We start from the raw sequence: 20,264 nt of genomic DNA, 5'->3' as shown, positions 1-20,264 counted from the left end.
CACTTAAAATGCCACAAAGAGGAGTGCGATAGAGAGAGAGAGAGTGAGATTGAGATGGGAACTGCTAATGGGAGACGCGATCCCAAAAATGGGCAAAAATTGCATCATCGAGATGTAGCTTGCTGCTTCTGCTTCTGTTTCTGATGATTATGCAATTATAATCAATTAGTATGGCAAATCAAAATATGGCAGACAAGTTAATTTCTAATAAGGTTTCCATCTCCTCTAAACACCCCCACACACCCAACCCCATCTCCAGCCTCCTGCTTAATTGTCTTTCATTACTATATTTAGGCAAGATCTGTAACAGCAACAAGCAAATTAACAACAACAACAACTTGTTTTAAGGTCTCATAATGGGGACGCGTGTAGGCTGCAGTTTGAATAGTTGGTTATGGACAGAGTAGGGTAGGGTTGGCTTAGGGTCGAGGGAGGTAGGGTGGGAATGGTTCTGTTCCCTAAGGGTAGTCCCCAATGAGTCTCAAGTGCCATGGAAGGGGGGATGTGCCCTTTTGCTCCACTTCTCTCCACTTACTTAGATGTGACAAAAGTGATATTAAGTTCCGTTTCAATTTGTTTTTTGTTTTTGTCAATTAACTTATTATATTCGCTCAGTGCATATTAAACTCTTATTTTTGAAATTAACAATAAAATTAGGCCAAATCAAAATGTAATTGTTTGAACAATGCAAAAAGTAAACGAACGGAAATTATTAAATAACAAGTAACAAATGTAACGCTCTAAATTCTAATTTGACTAGTTTTTTTTGGTAGTAAAAAAAATTGTAGTTTTTTGGTTGGTTGGTTGGTTGGTTGATTTGTTCGAAAGCGGGTTGGAGAAGCTTCCATCCTGCACTTTCTCAATAAGACCCGCCAAACGTTTGTAAAAACCTTCCTCAATATAAAGACAAATGTTAGTAAGTGTGAGTGTCTGTGGCTTTAAATGTGTGTGTGAGTGAAGGAAAGTTTTATAAATTTCACTGTTTCCTAAAATATTGTAATTTAGGCCTGTTCTCGTTTTCAATTAGATATACATAATTTGCTCTTGCTTCAGTCTTCTAATAAATTCTTTCCTCTGGATTTCAATATTAATTTCCAATTTAAGTGCAGCTTGGAAATTAAACTGAATTATGTTAAAAAAAAAACAATTCGGAAACGATTCTTGCTTGCAGAATTTCATAAATGAGGATTGAAATTTTTAAATTAAATGAAATCAAATGATTTTTTTTTTTTTGTTTGGTGCACACACAACTCTAATTGAACTCAATTCAAATTTGCTTTACGTGTATATATATATATATATAGTTATATATATAGTATATATTAATAACTCGTGGTTTTAAGACGCAACTATACAGAATAGAATATGAAACTATATAGCAAAAAAAAAAAAAACAAAAACAGAAACAAAAAAATAAAAAAAGAACAGAAGGCGAGAATCGGCCTATGCTTTAGAAAGTTATTAATTTGTGGTGGGAGGTGGTTATATAAGTGGTTTCGGTTGGTGGGTGGTTGGTTTTCTGGATTTGGAATATATTGGTGGTTGCTGTGTGTGTGTCTTGTGTATATCTGGCATGAAAAAGATATATATATATATATGTATAAAACGTAATTTATAACGCAACGGAAACGTAAACTCGAAAACGTAAAACTCAACAAAACGCAATAAGAAGAATTATAAAGAACAAAGTGCCGTCCGTACCTAAGGCGGTACATATCGTTTGGATATATATATAAGTAGATATATATATATATTCAGATATTTTTTACTGAGGGATATTCATTTTGTTTCATTTTTAAAGGAAGGGGGCCGTCTAAGCCCCGCACTGTTGTTGAGGTAGGCGGCATCTCAAAAGTACATGTACTTTGTGTGTGGTTGGTGGTCGGTGATGGGTCAGGTAATGCCCTAAAAAATCGGAGCACAAGATAACAGATAGAGTATGACAGTTCTTTTTTGTTTGGCAAACGACGACAAGAAGACGAAGAGAACGACAAAGGCGACGTCTTCTTCTTGCGGACAAATATCGAAAATCAAAAATTGTGGTAAATCAAATAAATGTGTGTTTTTGTTATACAATGCCAAGAAATTTGGGATAATCATAATAAGCAAATTAACGTGGATTGGTAACTAATTGAACTTACATCTGCTTGCAGTCTTTGAGCCTCCTGTTCGGTTTCGAAGGTAACGAAACCATATCCCTTGCTAACCCCAGCACGATCCACAATGATTTTAGTGCTCTTCACTGTGCCATAAGCGCTGAAGACGCGCGTTAAGTCGGCCTCGGTGGTATCGCCGCTAGACAATTGAAAAGGAACCAAGGATTAATTGGGGAATGTTTTTAGTGGTCTGCGTTTCGACACTCACCTAATGCCGCCCACAAATATGCGATTTGGTATCAATGTGCCATATTTGGGACCAGCCATTGATGCCTCGAGGGCACCAGCTGGCGCTGGGGCCGCCACTGGGGCAGCTGTGATCTTATGCATCTCTGCCGGTGTCGTCTCCAGACGAAAGTTGGCTCCGAATGGCAGAATTTTGAGGCTGTTCTTGTACCTTTTGGGTGCACACCGGCGAAAAATTTGGATGTGGTTGGATTAATTATTATTAATCCAATAGGACGACGACGTTCCACACACACACTCTTCTCTTTCTCTCTCGCTGCCTCTTTCACAAATGGCTTTTGCCTCTTGTTTTCCTTCTTTATTTGCGGGTGGTGGGTACCGAAAGATCTCTAATTTTGGTTAATTTATGCTGTATATATATATTTGTATATGTATATGTTTGTAGATTATTTTGTAATTCTCGTCTGCTCGTGTGTTTCTCTCGCTTTTCCTCGATTCGTCGTGTTGACTTCTACTTCTTGGTTGACTTTCTTTTTACACTATATATATATTAGATATATATATTTATTCCAAAATCTAAAAGTAAAAAAAGAGAAACAATATTTAGTTGAGTTCATTAATAAAGCATTAAATATAAAGAGCGAAGCAGGGACAGAGAGAGAGAGAGAGGAGGAAAAATTCAAATTGAATTTCGATCTCCTCTGAAAAAATGCCCCCTACATTTCGAAATGAATCTATTTTTGTATCAGCGACATATGTCACACGAGGAAAACTCAGCACTTTTTGCTGGCTAAACTAGCAGCAAGCAGACCGAATGATTCTTAAAGAAAGACACAGAGATTCAGAGAGTGAAGGAGAGAGAATAGGAATGGGAATGGGAGAAAGAGAATACACAACCGAGAAGTAGAGGTAGAAGAAGTAGACTCTACACAACCGACATGTGTGCACCATAAATTCACCTTCAGAGACGATGGCAAGACAACTAAATAGCACAGAGAGTTTAATTTTAACAGCAGCAATACCAAACGGCGACGGCAGCAACGGCAACAGCATCGCAACAGCAACAGCAACGGCAACAATAAAGTTGCCTTGTCAACAGCAACATTTTGGGGAACATTTCACAATGGCTACACGCAAATCGACAAATAGCACAAAGTAATGTATCATTCTGTCTCTATCTATCTATACCTATATATACACACATAAATACATACATATAAGCTTCTAGCTTGTTAAGGAAATACATGCACGATATTCTTGATAATTAGCAACCAAAATGGTTTTTTTTGTGAATAAAATGCATTCTAATTATCATTCTACCTCTATTATTTATATTGAGTCAAGCCCTGTGTCCATATACACATTATTCCCAAAAATGGCCACACACATGGCTAAAGATTTCCTTTGTGTGAATTAAATGGAATAGCTAAAAGAATGCAGTTGATTTGTAGCAGCAAATCAAACTTTTGGGCATTCACAAAGTTAGGAAATCATAAAAAGGCAAAAACCAAAATAAATATGATCCATTTTTAAAAATTAGATCATAAGAAATGGATTAAGAAAAATCGCAAGCTTCATTTTCTTATTTTTAGTTCCCAAAGAGATTCTGCGCGTTTACTTCTACCACCTACCCTATCACCTCTTGGAGGTTCCCTTTAGACCTGGCTCCATAAAGGTGCAGGTGTTGGGTGTAGTAGTTAGCAGTTGAGGATTCCCTTTTTAGCGACCTATTGCTTAGCAATTTCTTAAGGTAAGAGAATCATACTGGATGTGCTTGACGTACCAAGGGAATCTTTCTGGTACATGAGGCGACTAAAAGGACACCCAAAAGAAAAAGGTGAGCTCCCAAGAAGCCATTCAAGTATTGTGGAATACATTTTAAGAGTCCTGTGAAGGATCTTTTAAAATTGCATTACGTAATACTCGAGCAGGCCCCACCACCGGCACCTATGACCAAAGATAGATAGATGGCAAACATGAGCGCATGAGCAATCGGAGTGGCAATTAGTTAATCATGAAATAATTTATAATCTGCAACAATGTTGCTGCATTCTAGTTGGATTTTATTAATTGCAGTTGGTATCTAAGGCATTTAGTATCTCCATCTCCCTCGCTCTTTCCCTCTCTCTCTGTCTCTCTCTCTCTCTGTGTGTTAATATAATATGCAGTGCAACCTTCGTCAAACATTTCATGAGATATTTATGTTATGTTTGCTATGTATGTAGGTATGCCGATGTACATATATGATAGATGAAAATACAATTTGCATGTTTGGCATTGCATGTTTGTGGTAGCTGCCTCCGCCCACACTCATGCCCGATCCCCCCAGAACGTCCCCCCTCTTAGAGAAGCAAACTTAATAATTTTAGTGTCCCATTCTCCCATACGGTTTTTGGTGGCGCTTATGACGAGGCGGTTCGCCGCTTATCATTGAACATTTATCTACCATTCCCAAAGACCAAAAAAAAAAAAAAAACAAAAAACAAAATAAAGCCATCCGCGCCACCAAATACCGTGTTCAATTGTGTGTATATTGTGCGGTGCTCCATATATTTCCATGTCAAGTGTTGATGTCTCTCCCATGTCCACCAATGTTCATGGCGTTGTCCGATTGGTGATTGGCACATATACCAATGAAAACATAATTAAATTTTCATTAACAATGAAAATGTCAAAATTGTTTGCGTTCGCCCATACATCCATACATACATACGAATCTATCGGCTTCGTTTTGGCATTTCAATTGTATCTGAAAGTTGGTTTTTATCGATTCCACATGATATGAAACAACAACGACATATATATTCAGGTATATATGTAGACTCCCACTCCCCCCCCCCCTGCTTTCAACCTCCTATGTAGAATACATTGTGTGCATATACATATACATAAATTGGGCTTATCAGCTTAATGGATGTGAATAAAGCTGTTACCAACGTTTGTATATACATACATATGTATGAATAGGTGAATTGTTTGGCCTAATTTCTATCTACATATCTGAAAGTGTAATAAATTTTGAAAACTCGTGCATAAATCAAGTTAATAGAATTAAGAAAAACTAAAAATATAAATATTGATATTTCGCACACATTAAAACGCGTCACATCATTTCCTAATAACAAAAACAGAAATGAATAAGAGTAATATGTTATTTTTCATTTTCATTTAATTATTTTTAGACCAAACACACATACACAGACAAAAGTATGAAAATCAAAATTGTTTTCCACATTTTCCTATTGGCATGACGTTGTTCACATATATACTTATTATGTATGTATATACATACATATTCTTACTTTATAAAAATATAAATTTTTCAATTTTTGGAAAACTAGAGAAACTAAAAGCATCTCTCTTATGGCCCTCTACTCGCTTAGCACATACATGGACAGACTGACAGATAGATGGATAAATGGACAGATTGACCAACCAAGCAGGCCGGCCACATAGTGTATTGAAAGTTGGGACTGAATATATGATAAAAGCTAAGTGCCCCTGACATGATTCATGGGAACCGACGGCAGAGGATAGCAGTGGAGGAGTAAAGACGAGAGAGCCTTGTAAGATTTATGTGCGGTTGTTAATTATTTAGCATATTATAAAATTTTGAGCACTTTATTCCATGGGCCAACAAAATAAATTGGCATTCAAGAAAAATTGATGATGAGCTAACTTGCTAAACTTGGGTTCACAGTGGGTTTTGTTGGGTGGAAGATTGGATGGGTTTTTGGCACCCAAGTGCCACACAGACCACCCCCTAACAGAAAGAGGCGGTCTTTCTCTTGCCCAAATGATATTGTCGAATATCTGAACCAAAAAACCGCATGAATTATTAAAATGTTCATTACAATGACAACGACAATGTAATGTTTGTGGCAGTGCTGGTGGCCATGGCCACGACAACGACAACAACAACAACAACAATGACAACGACAACGACTTCACTCTCGAGATGATGTGGCAATGGCAAAGGTCAGGCAGAAAATCACGGCAACAACATGACAACGTCGACAAGAATATCAGTGGAATTTAATTAACATCAACAGCACACCAACCACCACCCACCACCCAAACACAACTTCTCCCAAGTCAGAATGTCAGTCAGACATTCAGTCAGTCAATTTGACCAATCAACAATATTGCCAAAATTCCACGTGCGAAATATTGCACGAGAGAGTGAGTAATGCCAATGAAAATCGAAAAACGAAAAACCAAAAGAATTTAATAATAAAGCACAGAGAGAATTCTAGAGATAAAGCAAAAACGTATAGCAATATCGAATGCTGATGCTGATGATGATGATGATGTTGAGGAAAGCCAGTCCTGAATCAAATGGCATCCAATCAAATATTTTTAACAAAGATTAAAAAATGTGCAAAATGTTGTGAAGGGAATAAAGCACACAAAAATGCAATGTAGAGTTGGTTCAGTTTGTAAAAGAACCAACCAAAAGCGTAAAGCTTTAAACCCTACAAAAACAATTTGATATAGTGAAAAATAGGAGAAAACGCAAAATGTAGATGTAAAACCCTGGAAATTAACTAGCTAAAATGAAAAGGTAGACCCTTCAAAATATGTCTGATTCTATGATCTCTTGGAGAAACAAATTTCTGACTTTAAAAGCAAATTCACGCTTTATCCAACAGTGTAAAAATCAACAAAAGCAACCAAAAATGTGGAAGCTGCAAAAATAGCAGGGGAAAAAAAACCAAAACACGATTCTAGCAAAGGCAAATATTCTGTTGCAACGGTTTTCCATTTCACATTTTTTGCTTTAGGAGAATAGAGAGGGGAAAAAGGGAGTTTGTTTTCTCGTTTTTGTTGTTTTTTGGCACATTTTCCAAGCGCAACTTGAGCAATTAGGGCAATGCAATTAGTGAGGAGCAGGCTAGAACCATCAAGCCTCAAACTATTGAATAACAAGCTGACCAAACTGTATAATGTTAGATGACGGGGAGGCGGTTGACCTATTTATAGGGGAGAAAAAATAAAACTAAAGTGCCGGGAAGGGAGTACAGGAAGCCAAGAGGAAACTGTTGTGCAAAGGAAGCAAAGCGTTGCGGCACAGTCCTGCCCCCAAGGCGTAAGCACTTTTTAAACTAAACAACCCACACGAGACATGGCTATAGTATGGAAAGTGTAGAGATAGGGAGAGAGAAACCTTCAACTATGCACCAAATGTGGCCCTTTTGTTCTGGCTCACCTTTGCAAGTGGCGTCGTCGTCCTTGCCAAAATAAAAAAGCAAAGAAAAACAATAAAACGAAGGAAAGGCACAAAAAAAAAAAGAAAAACCTATAGAAAGAGCGCCAACGATAGCCAAAGTCTGATAAAAGCTGACACAGAAAAAGCAAAAGGCAAGAAGAAGACTACCCTCTGCTGCTGCTGCGCCTGACAGTATGCTATAGACATCACACAAGAGGGACGCGCACAGAAACGTGGAGCAAGGTTTTTCCTCTACCTGATAAGCTTGCACACACACATATATGCGAAATATCCTCGTACATATACCCACACACAAACTCGCACACATACACAGATATATGTAAGTCACATAAGGACAATTAGCTCGTAGAAGAAAAAAGTTTTTGAAAGAGTTAAACTCAAAATGCAAATAGCAAGAGGGATAAAAGTGAATGGACAGTCAAGGCATCCGAGGGATGATACAAGGAGAGCAATGGAAAAGGGGGTGGGAGTGCAAAATGGAGGAAATAGATGTTGATGGCTAAGGCATGACGACGATGACGTCGTTAAATCGTACGTGTTGGTGCATAACTTAAAAAGCTAAGCGAACCGAAAGACAGGAGTCAGGCTAACAGATACCAAGAGATAGAGAGACAGAGAGAAAGAGATAAGAGAGAAAGAGAGGGGGATAGAGTGAGATAGAAAGCTACAAAGGAGGCAAAGGTCAATTGAAGTTGCGGTGCAAAGAGGCAAACAAGTATCAAGCAAGAGTCAAGTCAAGTGTAAAGCGAGAAAGCGCAAAAATGGCACACACAGACACACACATAGCCGAACCCAGTGAAAAGCCATGGATGCACTGACTCTGAGTGACGTGGGCCGGAAGTGGAAGTGCCTGTTCACCTACAAAAAAGGAAAATAAAATAAAAAGGAGAGCAGCAAAGAGAAAAAGGGAAGGCAGGCAGGCAGAATTTTTGCCTTTCTCCTGCATGTTATACAATCCTTGAGTATGGCAGAGTGAGGACGAGAACGGTTGAAGCTTTGGGTGTCAGTCAAGTGAAAGGAAATTGTAGCACACACACACACACACACAAACACACACTTATAGAGAGAAGGAGAGTGGGAGTGGTTGGCAAGCCGTGGTAGAGAAAGGGCCTTGCGCCAAACCAAACCAAACGAAACCAAACCAGACAAACCAACAGACAAACATGATGATGATGATGATGCTCATCATGTTGCTAGCACGAGACGCGCCTCGGCAGCTAAATTGATGGCCTGCCATCAGCGTATCCATCTGATGTCCACTGTGTGTGTGTGTGTGTGTCTTTTCTTTTTCTCGCTCTCTCTCACACGGTAATATAAATTTGTATGTGTGGCACACAAAAAATCCATAATCCTCAGCAAAAGCTGAAGCTAAAGGCAGCAGCAGCAAAAGGGAAACGCCAAACTACAAAAGCGCGAGCACAAATTGCCATTGCCATTGTATGTTTGTGTGTGTATGTGCCTCTGTGTGTGTGTGTGTGTGTGTGTGTGTGTGTATCTATGTAAAAAGCCAAAACTTATGTGAAACAATGAAACTTTTGCTTTTGCTTTGGCTTTGGCTTTGGCTTTAGCTTCTGTTTTTCTCTGCTTCTGTTTCTGTTTTAGTATTTGTTTTAGTTTTATTTCTGGCCCTTGTCCAACATTTGCTTTGCCAAGCAACTTTAAGTCTTTTGGAATTAATTTCAAGCAACTGTATCTACATATAAAATAAATCCATCTCTCCTAACTCCTACAAAACTCGCTCTTGTATGTGTGCGTCTGTCTGTGTATGTGTACATTTGCGTGTGGTTAGCAGCAAAGTTTCTGATGATTTATTACCACTTTGGAGTGGTTACTCCCTCTTCACTCCCCCACCCCTTCATCCTTGCAGAGAAATAGGGAAGGAGGTGATGGGAATTGAAGGCAGCTGGATTGGATGACACACAACGTGGCGTATGAGCGATGGAGGAAAAGTCTCTGCTGACAAAGGATTTTGAGTGGAATTTGATATACTTCTCTTTTGCTACTCTCTACTCCTTCCTCTCTCTCTCTCTTCTATATCTATATCCATTAAATGTTGCGGCAAATTAAGTCATTAAATAACAATTTTTTCGCCTAAAGTTTATTCTTTTTGCAAAGCAGGTGGACAAACTGTCAGAGATAGAGAAATATATAAATATATGTATGTAAATTTCCCTTCCCCCATATTTCAGGACTATAAAAATGCAATCACAAAGAAAGCCTAAAGAAAATAATAAGAAAAAATATGACGTAAAAGTGTGACTCGAGATGCTTAACTGGGTATGCACGTGAGAATGTATGTGTGTGTATCAGTGTGGGCGGATGGGTGTGTGGGCGTGGTGGTGAAATGTTAGGGCGGATGAAGGATGGAGCAACTATTTTTACAAACGTAGCACCAGCAGCTGCTGCTGTTGCCTTTGTGTAGGCCAAAGGCATAAAATTAAAATGCAAAAAGAAAGAAGGCAGAAGAAAAAAAAGTGCAGACAATGGTTTGTCGACGGAAAAAGAGCTGAAGATAGTTGGTAGAAAGAGAGAGTGAGGAGAGTGACGAGAATGAGAGGTAAAGATAGGTAGGTGGATGGATGAATGTGTATAAAAGTGAAAAAGCGCAGCTGAGCGAGAATAGCATCAGCAGCACATCATCAAAGGCCAACTCAGCCCACCAAAAAGACAGCCAGCCAGCCAGTCAGCCAGTCAGTTGTGTATGGCACTCCAATAAGGCATTGAGCAGACGCTTACTTGATTTTATATACCCTGTAGTAAGAGATTAAGGGCCAGATGAAGAACAAAATGGAGCAATCCTACGAGAAAGTGTATCTCATAAAGTCGACTCCTTTATATACATATATATATATTATATATATGCATTTGCTGTAGCATAAGGAAAAAATGAAAAACGAAAAATGCGCGCGCGCGACCAACACTTTTCGTTGATTTTTTTTCTTATTTCGCTACTTATTTTTCTTGCTTTTCTTTTGGCAATGTTTTAAACATTTTTTGCGTCTTAAGTTATGTCGTCTGATGACCCAGTTGAGCAGGTTGCACACACACATACACACCCACGAAGAGAAAGAGATAGTGAGAAATCTAGGAAAAACAGAATGAGGAGGATAAGAAGAAGGAAACGAGGAAAGAGAAGAGTGTAAAATGTTTCCAAGCCAAAAATCTAATTATAAGCAAACGACCAGACCAAGCAGCTAGTTGAAAAATGGCTAGGAAGCAAATGTATACATATGTATATATAAATATATATATATTTTAACTTATATACTTATAATGTGGTACATAAAGAGTTATGCAGATGAGAAACCTGCCCACATAATGTATATGGTGCATTTGAAGATATGAAAAGTAAGCAAAGCGCAGAAATACCTACACGTATAGATTGATAGATATAGATATTGAGATGTGAACTTGAACCAACAAAGTTTTTTGTTTTGTTTTTGTTTTATTATGTTCTGTTATGGCGACAGAGTGAAATGTTTATAAACACCTAGCCTCAGAGTAACTCTAAAAGTGAAAACGGGGAATAGAATAAATAATATGTTAACACGTACAGCATGTGGGCTAAATCAATGAGCTCCAATTAACATCTGCTGCTAAATATCATACAAAAAAAAGCAAACAATTAATTTGTATAGGAACTCAATTAAGGGCCAACAGGAAATTCATTCATTGAAAATGAAAATCTCACAAATGTGATAAGAACTTTTAAATCTTTCATGATGAAAAAATCAATTGTTCTCTTAGAGAATTTCCCATTATAAACTTGAAGTGGAAACTTTTGTCAGGTGGCTCAAATATGCGTGTGTGTGTGTGTTTGTGTGTGTGTGTGCATCCGCTAGTGGGCAGAGCTGAAAATGATTTGAAAACCGTGAAAATATGCAGATAACTAATATTAACTTTTGTTGTTGTTGTTGCTGTGTGTTCTTTGTGTCTGTTGAAATGCATGAATGAAGCATGGAAACGGCACAGTTGTAAACTGTTTGAATGAATGACTGAATGAAAATGGTAAAAAAAAATTAGATGTATGTTTGTGTGTGTGAAGCCAAGTTTGCAGCTCCAATGAGTCTGTAAGTCAGAGTTGAAAGTTTTGACTCTCTCTCTCTCTATGCAAAAAGCTAAATAATTGGTTCTGCATAAAAAAAAAATTGAGAACAGTGCGTGCAGTGGTCCGCAGTGTTTTTCGCTTTGACTTGGCCCGTTGACTGGCTGACTAACTAACTCACTGGCTGCCTCCGACTCTGGGTTCTATTTATGGCCAGCAAAAACCGCCAACAAAATGAATGGCGGTCATAAAAACTGCCTCACGCAGTTGACCCATAGATTATGTAGGCGTGAGGGTGCACACACATAAACATTCTATATGTGTGTGCTCATTGGTCTAAATGCATCACAGTATCTCAGTGACTAACTGATGAAACAACAATTTAACTTTAACCTAAGCCCAGAAAATTCGAATTTTGCAACCACAAATTGCACTTTTTCCATGCTTTCTTTTGCTTTCATGCATCCTTTTACTGTAATTAATAATAGACTGGGTTCGAGCAATAATCTATGCTTGTACGATGCCTTCAAAGTAATAGGATTTATTTTAGATCTTTAAATTTCATTCCTTTATCGATGAACTTTTTACTTGAGCCAACTATCGATTTTTAAACTACGTAGGGCAAGGACTGAATGTGGCATTTGGAATGAAATACTTCTCCATGTGGAGAAGGCACTATTACTCGATAAAAATTAGGGCCCATGTGGCTTAAATATTTTCACTTGATTTAAATAAATGAAATCTGTACCCAAAAAGGGAAGCAGTATTTACTTTCTTCGTTTCTCTGAAGGAAATTCTTAAAAGATAATTCCGAATCATCGTTTTGACCATGAATAAAATAGGTGTTACGTAACTGTAATTTAATGTCTCCATTCATTTCATACTCTATGCAAATTTGGTTAAATTGAAATAATGTTCTTTATCTGAGCTTGAGAACTTGGTTCTTGTTGGCTCAATTTCAACGTTTTTATGCGTTATCGCTTTTCTTTTTTTTGGGTTTTTTTTGGCATTTCTGTTGACACAGATTTTCTTTATGGCCCCGTGACTACTCTTACTCGTCTTGCTAACTCCTTTTTATCCCATTATGGTTGCTCTCTGGTTTGGTTTCAGCCCTTGCCGTACGTAATTCGCTTATGTGAATTTGTTGTTGTTGTTGTTGCTACTGCTGATTCCTCTACAGACTCTCTACACTCTCGTTTATGAGTTGCGACTTTCGATAACAAAGCCTGGCGGCATTATATTTTTATGGCCATATAAGAAGAAGGAGGATAAGCGAGAGTAGGAGGGGGCGTGTCCCGCCTGCTTAACCTATCCAGAGAACAGCTGTCGCCAATGATGGCGTCGCCGTTGCTGTTGCTGTTGCCATTGCTGGCGGCGGCGGCAAGACGTAGAAAAAATATAAAGAAAAAACAACAACAACACACGCAAAATTCCTTCTTATTCTTTTTCGGGTTTTACTTTTGGCTCAAATGCGCCATCTTTGTATCTCTCTTGACTGAAAATTAAATGAAAACATACTCGTGCATAAGCAAAAGTACTTTTAGCTCTTTTGGCATGCGTGTCTCTTTATAAAGAACGAAAAAAATACATACACATATATATGTACATCTATAAAATAGGCAAAAAAAAAAAAATCTCTAAAGTATAACGAAATTTCACTTGTAGCCTAGGCGACGACGACGACGACGACAACGAGAAATGAATATTGAAGAGACATGCCGCATTATAATTTTAGATTTATGTACAGGGTGTTTTTCTTCGAGTGTTGTTGTTGTTGCCTGGAGGCGTAGAATAATAATAATAGTAGTAGAGGGAAAAGTCAAAAGGAACTCTCAAGCAGGCGGAACACGCAGCCAAGGTAAGGTAAGGAGAAAAGCAGCTAAAATTTATGAAAGCCTTGGGAAATCGCAACTAAATAAATTGCAAGAGCATTAAGAAATTGAAAATGTTCTTTAGGGGTGATCCAGTGCCATGGATAAGGGCTATAAGCCTAATGACTCAAATGATTTAAATAATTGTAGAGAAAATTTTATGATTTATGAATGAAAGAAAACGAGTACTACGTGTCGTTGTACACCTGAAATCGCATCTAACAAAAGAGATGCCAACAATTATGGGAATAAAAATTGAAACCATTCAAATCCTTTCCTCATAAATGGGTAATTGGCAATGAATTCTTATGCTAGAGCAAATATTATTTATATTTCTAGAAGTAAACTAAAAGAATTTCGATTTGGCCCAGATATCCTTGACCTTATTGCTGAATTGGGTCAGCGAATTGTAAGTGCAATCATCTTTTTGCAAATGAGTTAACAAATTTGTAGTGTGAACTTTTTATACAATTCACAAACACCCTTTGCGCACCACACACACACACACACATCCAGGGAGAGAGAGAGAGTAAAAGAATAAAGCCAAGCACACTTTAGATGTTAATATACTCTATCCCCAGGCGACATTTCCCATTGGCCTGCTGGGCCACACGAAATATGAAGAAAAGAACAAGACAAAAAAAATAAAAACAAATTAAGGAAAATACACTAAAATTCTCAATCTCCTACCTTCTCCCTCTCTCTTTTGTATTGTATACGTACAATTTTCCCCTCTTTCAATCTCTCGGTATGTTTGGCCTAGCGTGGGTTATTTTGAAACCATTTGGCAGTTCTTTATGAGACTTTTTGACTCTATTTCTAGTTCATCATGATGATCGAGTCATCGTCATCATTAGCATTTATACGAATGCAACTAAAAATACATATTATAATCTAGTTGAATTTAAATTACCTTTTTTTCTCTATTTTTCCAAAAAACTTTCCACTGGTTTGGAAGGGGAGCTGCTGAGCGCTGATGTTATTTTTTTTTTCAATATATGTTTTCTTTTTTGGTTTTGGAATTTTCAAATTGTCTTTCTTTTTTTTTTTTTGTTGGTTATTGTATTATTTATTTATTTATTGCTGCTTAAAGATAGATTAGCACCTTTTTCTATCTTTCTCTCTCTCTTTTGATATTTAAAACGCGTGTGCTCTACAATATTTATTTTGCATAATTTTTCCCTTTTATCACTTTTTTTCAAACGCTTTTGCTTCTTTTTATTTTTTGTTTGAGAAACTTTTCAATTAGAGCAAAGCAGCTGCAAGGCAAACAAAATTCAAAAAATGTTGGTGGTTTAGAAACGAGTATGTATTTGTGTGTATGTATGTGTGTGACTGTGGGTGTAGTATATACATAGTAGGTTCGTTTGAGTGTGTTTTATTTAGGTTTATTGGCATTCAAACCAGAAAGCGAGTTAAAATGTTAACTTTTTTATTATAGTAAATTTCTCAATGATCGAAGGGAATGAAAGAAAAATCAAGTCTTTATTTGCATTAAACCTTCATCATTTAACAAGAATTTAAATAAACATGCCATTCGATAATGCTTATTGCTTATTACACCTAAAATTCCTATAAAACCGATAAAAAAATGCGTTTAATGTTTAACTTGGAATCGTTATTCTCATATTAAAAAAAAAAACACGATCACCACAAAATGCCACACATTTTTTTAAGGGTAATCCGAGTTCTAACACACACGCCCAGTTATACACACACACACACACACATATATACAAAAATATTTTATAGAAATGTAACCCGTAAACGTTATTCAATTCGTTTCAAGTCTCTGGTTTTTATCACTCATCAAATGGCGGTGAAAAGGCCAAACCCGGAAATATTTGAATAAACAAATTTTCAAGCCGCTTCTTTCTCGTCTCTCTGTAATGTTTGCCCAGTTGAGAAATGGTAACTTTTCAAAAGTCATTGGAAATGGGGAGAGAGGGCAAGAGGGAGAGAGAGAGAGAGGGAATGAAAATGGACAAAAAAAAGAGAGATGAGGAGGAGTTGAATGTTGGTGTTGTTCTTTATGGGAAACATTACGTATACGCAACGTGTGCGAAAAGGCTACAAACAAGCGCTCATACACACACACGCACGCACAAGGGACAACGATGCCGTTGCCGATGACGACTGGCAATGAGGACGACGAGTGAGAGAGCCGTCGATATGGCGCTCTGCTTAAAGCGGAAAGGGAAATAGTACTCCCTCCTCTAGTGTAGTGTAGTGGGCGGGTGGTGCCGGGGGTTTAAGGGGGTTTGGGGTTCACGGGTTGGTAGCACTACTCAATGTTGCCTATCGTAGTTGCGATTGGTATACACAAAAAAAAAAAACGAAAAAACAAAAATAAGAAAAAAATGTTGTTTCAATCCTGCAATAAAACAGAACTTTTTTTGGGGGGTCTTGCTTTTTTTTTTGTTTTGTGTGTCACGCATGAAAATGTTTTCCTGTTTCCCTTGTTTTCTCCCACACCTTCCTCTCTCTCGCACTCTCTTGTTTCTACTATAATTTTTGTTTGCAGTTTCTGATGAAAATTGTCGTCGGACTAAAAACAAAAAACAAAAAAAAAAAAGCATTAACAGCAACAACCAAGAACACTCTGCGAGACCAAAATCAAGTAAGTTCACACACAATTTTTCATATATAACCAACTTCTCAGACATATATACTTTTGTCGGATTTTATTATTTTGGCTAACACACGCACACATACATGTCAACATTGCGTCTGAACTACTACATTTTAGTTGATTTTTTATTGTTGGTGTTGTTGTATGTACTGTCGTTGACTTGGATGTAAGTGTGTGTGTGCTCGGACGGGCTAGTACTTAAAAATTCGTTTTTATGGCTTTTTTGGCGAAAAAACGCAGTTTATATATATTTTTGTGTTTTTCATTCTTAACTGTCGGGCCGAAAGCCACGATATGTGGTAACTGTTTGGGCCAGGTTCTTGCTGCTATTGCTGTTATTGTTGTTGCTGCAGCAGAACGCATGAAAAACTGGCACACACACACACACACACACACGCACGCATGCAATTACATCAAATGCTGGTAGAACTTTATACTTTTTCTTCTTTTTGTTGTTGTTGCTGCTGCTGCTGCTGTTGTCGTTGTTTTTGTTGCTGTGGTTGTTATTGTTGTTGTAACACTCATACACTCACAACACACACAGAAAAAAAAACTAAAGAAAAACGTGAAAATTTTCAACGCGCGCGACACAAGCAACGGCGACGGTGACGACGACAGCGACGACACAACGGCGACGACGACGACAACGACAACGATGTCGATTCGATAGCTTTTGTTGTTGGTATTGTTGTTGTTGTTGTTGTTGCTGCTGTGCCTGTTGTTGTTGTTACTATTATTATTGTTGGCTGTTTGTTGTTGATGTTGCTGTTGTTGCTGCAGTCAGAAAATTCGGAAAAAATTCAAGAAGTGTTGCAATCACAACGACGGTAGAACAACGACTCAGCGTCAAGAAGTGAGCGCCAAACAACTTGGGGCCCCCAACAGGGGCAGCAACAACAGCAGCAGCAGCAGCGCTACCAACAGCAGCAGCGGCAGCAGCAGCAGCAGGCAGCAGTTGTTGGCAGTCGCCGTCAACGTTAGCGGTGGCAGCGCCAGAGAGTATAAAATGCGCGCTGCTGCCCACAACTCTCGTTCTTTTCCTCTCTCTCTCACACACACTGTTTCTCTCTCGCCCTCTCTCACTCTCTTTTTTTTTGAAGAGCATGTTCTCTTTCTCTCGCGCAACGTGTGTGTTTGGGGCTGCGCTTGCTCTTTGGTTAACAGAAAGTAGAAGAAACTTTTTTTTTGTTTCAGGGGATGCAATAATGCACGTGGGTTTCTATGTGTGTGTGTGTGTGTGTGTGTTGCATTATATGGGTTGTATGTGTGTGTTTATGTGGGTGCGAAAGAAAGATTACATTAAACACACATTTTAGCAATATTACATATATATTTGGCCTATTTATTAAACAGGCAAAGGCAAAAACTCTCCGACCCACTAACAACAACAACAACAACAACGAGCAGTAGAAGCAGCGGCAGCAATCACAGTCGCAATCGCAGCAGCAACGATTAGAGTTGACAATGCCGACCAACTGAACGACTGATAGACAGACAGACCTACCAACAAACGACAGCAGCTGCTCCCACTAATGGGACAGTGTTTAGAAAGCGATTTAAATCCAAACTAAATTAAACTAGACAAAAGACTTGATTAGTTTATACGAAGGGGCCATATGGAGGATAAAGAAAAGAAATTAAAATTGGTTAATATTTTTTGTAAAAGGTTCTTTCTTCTCCTTTAGAATTCTCGTGAAATCAAAGCAAACTATGTCGTAACAACCTTTTAATTTAAATAGTTAGTTACCTCTGTCTCGTTCTCTGGCCGCCTTTTTATTGTAAGCGAATACCGGGAAAAAATGTCAAAATGTTTTTACTTCATTCATTCTACCTTTGGTTTTGGTTGTTGTTCTTAATGTTTTGTGTCGTTGTGTCACATTACAACAGGGTTAAACAATAATCATAATATACTTAATTAGCTTAATTTCAACTTCAAATATAAACACTGTGCGCCGCAAGCAGTGGGCTCAGTAGTAGTGGCAGAGCTTGTGGCAGAGCGCCAAACCAAAGCAGCGCGGCAACAACAACAAAGCCACCAGGCAACGTTGACAGCAGAGAGCTAGCCGTCAACTACCTAGTCAACGGACGCTATGCCTGGCCAAGCGAACACAGTTATATTCTTTTTTTTTTTTGGCTGCTGCTGCTCCCGCCCCAAATACCTACAACAGGCGAGAAGGGGGTCATATATTCAATCCAGTGACCGACTCTCCAGGGGGTGGAGGAAGGGTGAAATTTGAAAAACGATATTTTACTGAATCGGACTTCAATATACGAGACCAAACTTGGCAGGAATGAATTTAAATTCACTTTTATTTTAATAGAAAAAGTAAGTCAAAATGGTTTTTACGAAAAATAAGACCAAAAATTGGTTCCAAAAACTTATACGGGATAAATTTTCGAAGAGGTGGATATAATATAAAGAAATTTTGGATAAAAAATGGATAAAACTGAGACAAAAATTTACGTTTACGATGAGCAACAAATAAATAGAGTCGCAGAAATTAACAGAATTAACGTAGAAAAGATTAAAGAGGTTATTTTGGAGCCTAGAAGCCTTGAATGAAAAATTCTGAACAAGGCTATAAGACTATGATAATCATACTGATAAAATCGAAATTTTTCTTCTGCTAGGGTATCGATTGGGTCGATGATACAATGCTCAGTAGATTAGCCCAGCCCCTCTGCCTTTTTTTTGTTTTCTCATTTTGATTCTTTGCTTATTGTGCAATGATCCATAGCAACTTAATTGCTTTTGGTTTAGGTTTTTTTTTTTTTTGGCTAGAGTAGAGCAACAGAAACAGAGGCCTCTGCTCGTACTCTTAACTCTCTATATGCATGCGTCAGTATATTTCATTTTTTTTATTTTTTTTTTTTGTGTTTCTTCGCTTTGCGCTAGGCTGCACTTCAAATGCTCAATTGTTGTACCTCACCCAAACACCCCCCACCACCTATCAGTTCTGGCACAACCCACGCATACGTGTATTTGTGTGTGTGTGTGTGTGTGGCGGGAGGGCGCATAAATAACGCCACTGATAAAAAATGGGCGAAGGGCGAATCGCGACGTAATTATGGCCAGAGCTTTTTTTTTTTTATCAATTTTACGTTTTATACTTATATTACATAAGCCAAACACACAGACAAATTCAAGGGGACACATACACACATATATACACGTTGATATATTAGCCAACGAGAAGAGCAAACAATGGCAAATTGGAGTCCAATTTGAGAAGTTGGAAAATTTCAATTTCATCACTGGCTGTGGCTGTGGCAGTGTCAGTGGCAGTGGCAGCAAGCACCAAAGACAGCGAGAAAAACAATCATGATAATTAAATTGAGTTCACTGATGCGTATACTTAACATTAAATTCAAAGGCAATAGCAAAAGCCACCTCGACCCACTCTCTCTTTCGCTCTCTCGCTCTTTACTTTGCTCTCTGTCGCTGTCACTAGTCGGCCGACAAACGAAAAACAAATTTAAAATTATATAGAATAAAATATATACATATGTATATGTGTGCACCATATAAAAAGAAAAACCTTCAACGACATCAGCAGCAGCAGCCGCCATCGTTTCCTCCTTGCTGTATGTGGATAGGGAAAACGAAACAGGCAAAAAATAAAGGAAAAATTATATAGGTTACTCTCGCATCCCTCTGATATCCCTCTATATTAGAGCCAACAGCACTCGCCGACCAGTCTAAAAGAGAGCGCGCGTATCGTCAACAGAGCGAACGCTGAGAAAAACAGAGAACAGAGCCTCGCGGTGAGAGTGAATGAGTGGGTAAGGAGTAAAAGAGAGAGAGAGAGAGAGCAGAGCAAATTCCGTGTCAGCATGGCATGCAAATGTGGGGCGGCCACGCAAATACCCACCCACTTAATGGCAACAACAAAGTAATCGGAAAATAAGAGCCAGCCAGCAAACCGACCCAAGGACCCACAAGCCAGGACACACTTTCCTTATGATCTTTAAAGGAATTTTTTATGTGAAAGGCTTACATACAAATTTAATTATTAAATTTAATTACTTTAGTAATCGGTTACCAATTCAAACAATGTAAATTGTGGGAGTATTTTTCGAATTTTAAGGTACTTGTGCACCCTGCAGTTAACCTAAATACAGAGATGGGCATAGGGACAAAATT

The 20,264-nt window shown here is 38.1% G+C and overlaps 1 protein-coding gene across 4 annotated transcripts in view; it reads right to left on the bottom strand.

Moving 5' to 3' along the window:
- Positions 1 to 20,264, bottom strand: part of LOC6646449 (protein boule) — a 35,177-nt gene that overhangs the window by 11,467 nt on the left and 3,446 nt on the right. For all 4 annotated transcript variants that reach the window (XM_015177584.3, XM_015177587.3, XM_002069117.4 and 1 more), the window contains exons 2-3: positions 2,365 to 2,918; positions 2,142 to 2,295 (exon numbers count right to left, since the gene is read on the bottom strand). In XM_015177584.3, the coding sequence (XP_015033070.1) occupies positions 2,142 to 2,295; positions 2,365 to 2,486 (276 nt within the window). In that variant the 5' untranslated portion in view covers positions 2,487 to 2,918. The remainder of the gene's footprint in view (positions 1 to 2,141; positions 2,296 to 2,364; positions 2,919 to 20,264) is intronic.

Source organism: Drosophila willistoni (assembly GCF_018902025.1).
Source record: "Drosophila willistoni isolate 14030-0811.24 chromosome XR unlocalized genomic scaffold, UCI_dwil_1.1 Seg143, whole genome shotgun sequence".
Classification (NCBI taxonomy): domain Eukaryota; kingdom Metazoa; phylum Arthropoda; class Insecta; order Diptera; family Drosophilidae; genus Drosophila; species Drosophila willistoni.
This window is presented reverse-complemented; position numbering and strand designations above follow the sequence as displayed.